Source organism: Salvelinus sp. IW2-2015, linkage group LG15 (assembly GCF_002910315.2).
Source record: "Salvelinus sp. IW2-2015 linkage group LG15, ASM291031v2, whole genome shotgun sequence".
Taxonomy (NCBI): Eukaryota; Metazoa; Chordata; class Actinopteri; order Salmoniformes; family Salmonidae; genus Salvelinus; species Salvelinus sp. IW2-2015.
The window spans coordinates 59741134-59748293 of NC_036855.1; the positions used below are offsets into that span (position 1 = coordinate 59741134).

General features: G+C 53.5%; 1 protein-coding gene across 1 annotated transcript in view; it reads right to left on the reverse strand.

The window, feature by feature from the left end:
* Positions 1-6573, reverse strand: part of LOC111973783 (coiled-coil alpha-helical rod protein 1-like) — a 38026-nt gene extending 31453 nt beyond the window's left edge. Inside the window, exons 1-2 of the mRNA XM_024001194.2 lie at positions 6505-6573; positions 5013-5087 (exon numbers count right to left, since the gene is read on the reverse strand). Coding sequence (XP_023856962.1) covers positions 5013-5032 — 20 coding nt within the window. The 5' untranslated portion in view covers positions 5033-5087; positions 6505-6573. The remainder of the gene's footprint in view (positions 1-5012; positions 5088-6504) is intronic.
* Positions 6574-7160: the final 587 nt, after the last annotated feature.

Below are 7160 nucleotides of genomic sequence, written 5' to 3' on the forward strand. Positions count from 1 at the left end.
ATACGCTGCTGTTACCATCCTACCTCACCCTGTTGTTTTACCAGCCCTACCACACCTGCGTTACCAGCCTACCACACCCTGCTGTTACCAGCTCTACCAACACCCTGTTGTTACCATCCCTACCACACCCTGCTGTTACCATCCCTACTCACCCTGTTGTAAACCATCCCTACCTCACCCTGTTGTTACCATCCCTAACCTCATCATGCTGTTACCATCCCTACCTCACCCTGTTGTTACCATCCCTACCTCACCATGCTGTACCATCCCTACCTCACCCTGTTGTTACCATCCCTACCTCACCATGCTGTTACATCCACCTCACCCTGTTGTTACATCCTACCTCACCCTGTTGTTTACCATCCCTACCTCACCATGCTGTTACCATCCCTACCTCACCCTGTTGTTACCATCCCTACCTCACCCTGTTGTTACCATCCCTACCCTACCCTGTTGTTACCATCCCTACCTCACCCTGTTGTTACCATCCCTACCTCACCATGCTTGTTACCATCCCTACCTCACCCTGTTGTTACCGCCCACTACCACACCCTGTTGTTACCACCCTACCACACCCTGCTGTTACCATCCCTACCTCACCCTGTTGTTACCATCCTCTACCTCACCCTGTTGTTACCATCCCTACCACACCTTGCAGTTTACCATCCCTACCTCACCGCGGTTACCATCCCTACCACACCCTGCTGTTACCAACCCCTACCACACCCTGCAGTTTACCATCCCTACTCACCATGCGGTTACCACCCTTACCTCACCCCTGCATTACCATCCCTACCACACCCTGCTGTTACCATCCCTACCTCACCCTGCGGTTCCATCCCTACCACACCCTGCTGTGTACCAATCCTACCACACTCTGCGGTTACCATCCCTACCACACACCTGCTGTTACATCCCTACCACACCCTGCATTACCATCCCTACCACACCCTGGTGTACCAACCTACACACCCTGCTGTTACCAACCCCACACCCTCGGTTACCATCCCTACCACACCCTGTTACCATCCCTACCTCACCTGCGGTTACCATCCTACCCACCCTGCTGTTACCACCTACCACACACCCTGTGTTTACCATCCCTACCACACCCTGCTGTTACCACCTACCACCCCTGCTTACCATCCTACCAACCCTGCTGTTACCATCCTACCACACCCTCACGGTCTTACCGCATCCCTACCACACCCTGCGTATACCATCCCTACCACACCCTGCGGTTACCTACTTACCCTCACCCTGCGGTACCAACCTACCTCACCCTGCATTACATCCCTACACACCTGCTGTTACCATCCCTACCACACCTTGCAGTTACCATCCCTACCCACCCTGCTGTGTACCATCCCTACACACCCTGCTGGTAACCATCCCTACCCCACCCCAACCCTGCGGTTACAATTCCCCTAACCTTTTCCACCCGCGGTTACCATCCCTACCACACCCTGCTGTTACCATCCCTACCTCACCCTGCGGTTACCATCCCTACCACACCCTGCTGTTACCAATCCTACCAAACTCTGCGGTTACCATCCCTACCACACCCTGCGGTTACCATCCCTACCACACCTGCAGTTACCATCCCTACCACACCCTGTTGTTACCAATCCCTACCACACCCTGCTGTTACCAACCTACCACACCCTCGGTTACCATCCCTACCTCACCCCGCAGTTACCATCCCTACCACACCCTGCTGTTACCATCCCTACCACCACCTGCTGTTACCAATCCTACCAAACCCTGCGGTTCCCATCCCTACCACACCCTGCTGTTACCAACCCTACCACACCCTGCAGTTACCATCCCTACCTCACCATGCGGTTACCATCCCTACCTCACCCTGCAGTTACCATGCCTACCACACCCTGCTGTTACCATCCCTACCTCACCCTGCGGTTACCATCCCTACCACACCCTGCTGTTACCATCCCTACCACCCCTGCGGTTACCATACTTACCTCACCCTGCGGTTACCATCCCTACCCACCCTGCAGTTACCATCCCTACCACACCCTGCTGTTACCATCCCTACCACACCTTGCAGTTACCATCCCTACCTCACCCTGCGGGTTACCATCCCTACCACACCCTGCTGTTACCAACCCTACCACACCCTGCGGTTACCATCCCTACCTCACCCTGCGGTTACCATCCCTACCACACCCTGCTGTTACCATCCCTACCTCACCCTGCGGTTACCATCCCTACCACACCCTGCTGTTACCAATCTTACCAAACTCTGCGGTTACCATCCCTACCACACCCTGCTGTTACCATCCCTACCACACCTGCAGTTACCATCCCTACCACACCCTGTTGTTACCATCCCTACCACACCCTGCTGTTACCAACCCTACCACACCCTGCTGTTACCATCCCTACCACACCCTGCTTGTTACCAATCCTACCAAACCTGCGGTTCCCATCCCTACCACACCCTGCTGTTACCACCCTACCACACCCTGCGGTTACCATCCCTACCTCACCCTGCGGTTACCATCCCTACCACCACCTGCTGTTACCATCCCTACCACACCCTGCAGTTACCATCCCTATCACACCCTGTTGTACCATCCCTACCACACCCTGCTGTTACCAACCCTACCACACCCTGCGGTTACCATCCCTACCTCACCCTGCAGTTACCATCCCTACCACACCCTGCTGTTACCATCCCTACACACCCTGCTGTTACCAATCCTACCACACCCTGCTGTTACCAATCCTACCAAACCCTGCGGTTATCATCCCACCACACCCTGCGGTTACCATCCCTACCACACCCTGCTGTTACCATCCCTACCACACCCTGCAGTACCATCCCTACCACACCCTGCTGTACCATCCAACCACACCCTGCGGTTGCCATCCCTACCACACCCTGCGGTACCATCCCAACCAACACCCTGCAGTTACCATCCCAACCACACCCTGCGGGTTGCCATCCCTACCACACCCTGCAGGTACCAGCCCTACCACACCCTGCAGGTACCAGCCCTACCACACCTGTTGTTTTCCATTTCTACCACACCCTGTTGTTTTTCATCCCTACCACACCTTGCGGTTACCATCCCTACCACACCCTGTTGTTTACCAGCCCTACCACACCCTGTTGTTTACCAGCCCTACCACACCCTGCTTTTACCTTTTGTGCAGCCTTTTTCCATTCTCACTGTTTCTGAACAAAACAGTCACTTATTGAGGATTTTTGTCTTATGAAACATGTCTTTTCTTATATAACATTAATACCTTGTGAACATGTCTTGTTTGATCTCTCTCTCACACTATGTGTTGTCTATCACACACACACATCCCCAGCTCAGCTTGTTTCAGACTCCATGCGGCTTGGCATGTATTTCACAGACTGTGAAACATGAAGGATCAGCTGCCATTTAGGACCTATCTGTCTGTCTGTCTCCGTCTCACACACGCAGTGTGCACGCACCTACACACAACACACTCTGTTGGCGCTGTCCAGTCCTGGGGAGATGACAGGAGCATGGGGTCTGAGTGAGCGAGCCCCTTCCTCAGCCCGGCTGTCCTGGGGTTAATTAACACTCCTCATCCTGCTTCACCAGCCCCAATCCTGCTCCACCAGCCCCATCCTGCCCCGGCAGCCCCATCCTGCCCGGCAGCCCCATCCTGCCCCGGCAGCCCCATCCTCCCGCAGCCCATCCTGCCCCGGCAGCCCCATCCTGCCCCTGCAGCTCCATCCTGCCCCGGCAGCCCCATCCTGCCCCGGCAGCCCCATCCTGCCCCGGCAGCCCCATCCTGCACCGGCAGCCCCATCCTGCCCCGGCAGCCCCATCCTGCCCCGGCGCCCCATCCTGCCCGGCAGCTCCATCCTGCCCCGCAGCTCCATCCTGCTCCGGCAGCCCCATCCTGCTCCGGCAGCCCCATCCTGCTCCGGCAGCCCCATCCTGCTCCGGCAGTCCCATCCTGCTCCGGCAGCTCCATCCTGCCTCCGCGAGCTCCATCCTGCTCCAGCAGCCCCATCCTGCTCCAGCAGCCCCATCCTGCTCCAGCAGCCCCGTCCTGCTCCAGCAGCCCCCATCTGCTCCAGTAGCTCCGTCCTGCTCCAGCAGCTCCAGGTGTAAATAATTGGGAGTTGTGCGAACCCAAATGGTCTCCTCCGTAACTGGGCTGGTTGCTGAACCTGCCTGCTGGCATCACGCGGGCCCCTCCCAGGTTAGATGACTGTTAAGGCCAGGCGGACAGCGAAATGATTGCTAATAAAACATTGATTGAGAGGAGAACAGAGTGAGAACCATAAACATCCTGGATTCTGCCCTTTCATTTTGCCATCTCCAGAGAATTGGTTTTGCTGTGCCGCAGAGCGACTCACACACAAGCAGTTAGTTGTCTGCCCTAGGACTGGAATTTAATTTAGTGCGTGTGCGTGTGTACGAGCCCATGTGCATGTGGGTGCAGGTGTAATGTGGTGTGCGTATTTATACTTTCCTATTTTATAGAAATGAGCCAGGGTTTTTCTAGGTGTGAAATCTCCCGTCCCTATAGGTGCAGCAGTGCGCTACAGATAGGGAGAGAAAAACAATAATTTCATACTGCAGTGGGAAAATTACCATAGAGTTACCAAGATCCACTGCAGAGCTGTGAATGCACTGCTGAGCCCTCTGCAATCTCCCCTCATTCTGCTCTTTGTGTTACATGTTTGTGAGGCAGGTCTGTAGTGATGAGCTATTGTACAGGCTAGTGTTTAGCTACTGTGTTTGACTACAGGATGTGGCTATTCTACAGTCATTTACCAGCATATTGTGGGCTTTTATGTTAGAGATATTGTATGGCGGTTGTTGACAGTGTCTTGGTATTGCACATACTGTATGGCGGTTGCCTGTTGGTAGGGATGGTAACAGCAGGGTGTGATAGGGATGGTAACAGCAGGGTGTGGTAGGGATGGGGTATGGGTAGGATGTGAGGAATCAAGGGGGAAAGGGTTAGGATTGGGTCTGTTACATGGGCCTGCGTACCTGCTGACTAACACAGCCATGCTGGCTCTTCAGACTGGACACCTTGGCCTGACACTTCTGGGTCTGCTCCTCAGCCTGGAGAAAGAGGGGGAGAGAGGGAAGAAGAGAGAGAGGGGGAGAGGGAGGAAGAGAGAGAGGGAGGGAGGGAGGAAAAGAGAGGGGGTCAGAAACATGCAGTTTGAGCTCATAATGGAGCTAGAGGTGAGATAGACATTGGTAGATAGAGAGGGCATTGAGTAAAGTGATTCATCCTAACATGGAAAAGTCAATTCTGAAACCCACTGCATACTCAGAGGTACTGTTGGTGTGAACCTGGACATGGTTCTCTGGCTATACACAAAGTCCATCATAGCAAATGAGGATGAACAAAAGCAGTGGAAGGAGTTTTTAAAATAATTTTCTGTCTGAGACAGGGTTGTGGGCATGTACACTTCCACATACATGTGCTGGACCCCTCTGTCTCCCTGTGGATCGTCTCATTGAGGCGTCTCTCTCTCTCTTTCTCTCCCTCCCTCCCTGCACTTCTCTCATGTCTGGGAGCAGTAATCTGTTCCTGAGCCAGCACTGCTGGGATTAAGCAGTGACTGAAGATAGGATATATGCGTCATTAAAGCAGAGAGCACAGAGCCGGAGACAAGAAGAGACAAAATCAACAAAGGTGACATGGAGAGAAAGCAGACAAATAACAGACAGACAGACAGACAGACAGACAGACAGACAGACAGACAGACAGACAGACAGACAGACAGAACAGACAGACAGACAGACAGACAGACAGACAGACAGACAGACAGACAGACAGACAGACAGACAGACAGACAGACAGACAGACAGACAGACAGACAGACAGACACTTCTTCCAGATAAGCCTCCTGTGAAAAAGGAATAAAGCAGCAGTGAGGCAGCTTCATTTCCATGTGCGGAGGAGAACGGCTGGCATGGCATCAGGTGGATTAATACTGCTGTCCTGGAGAGCTGTAATGGATGCCTGGGCAGAGGAGCTGGGGCTCAGGGTGGACTCAAACCCCACTACTAAAGGTTACAGGGAAATGCAGAGAAATTACAGTGGAGAGCCTGCAGAGTGCAGAGGCCTGGGAAAATGACTAATTGTGTTCAGATAAAGGCTCTGGCCGTATGCTGAGCACTAGAGGAAATGTGCCGGACTTCCACCATCTCACATGGAGAGGCTGGATCAGCGGGAGGCTTGAACAAGGTTCTGAGCCACGGCAAACACCAATTCCAGCTTCTTCAACATGAGCGTAGCTGCCTTTACAATGGCATGTGCTCTAGGAGTAATCCAGTATACCCAATAAGCATGACATCAAGTATCTACCTGTGGGTGAGATGGTAAGACTAGAACTGAAGTAGACTCATTGAGCATAACAGTCAGGTCAACATGACATTATCTTACAGAGTGGTAGTGCCTGTTGTGTCTGTATGTTTCTATCTGTACAGCTGGGTTGATGGTGGTTTTATAGCATGGTGGTCTCACCCTCCTCCTGGCTTCCTGTAGCCTGTCCTGGCACTCCGTGAGCTGGGCACGGGTCTCTGTCAGCTCCCCTCCAGGTCCAACACCTCCACTCGGCCTGGGCACTCTCTGTGCCCTCTCTGACCCTGGCAGAGCTCTGCAGAGAACACACCACCGCTGCCAGCCTTTCCACCTGCAGGGTCTGCACATGCGCACACACACACACACACACACACACACACACACACACACACACACCACACACACACACACACACACACAACACACACACACACACACACACACACACACACACACACACACACACACACACACACACACATTACTGTAAGGTTAGCGCAACATTAGGTCACAGCTCCATCTTCTCCCAGTGGGACAGTAGGCTGGCCCGAGTCATTGTGACCCCTCACTAATACTGGAGGGAAATCCATGGCAATCAGGTAAGAGTGGCTCTCATTTCCCTCTCATTATACATCCTCATTCCCAGCACTAACAGAGCCCATATCCACCCAGCCCCTGAGCCATGTCTATGTTTAACTCCTCCATATTCCCCTAGTCCCAGGGGAGAGCACAGTTTCCTGAGTGGGAATCGCTGTCTGTCTGTCTGCCCAGGTTAATGGAGAAGGAGTGGGTCTCTGAGAGGAAGAGACCATGGAAAG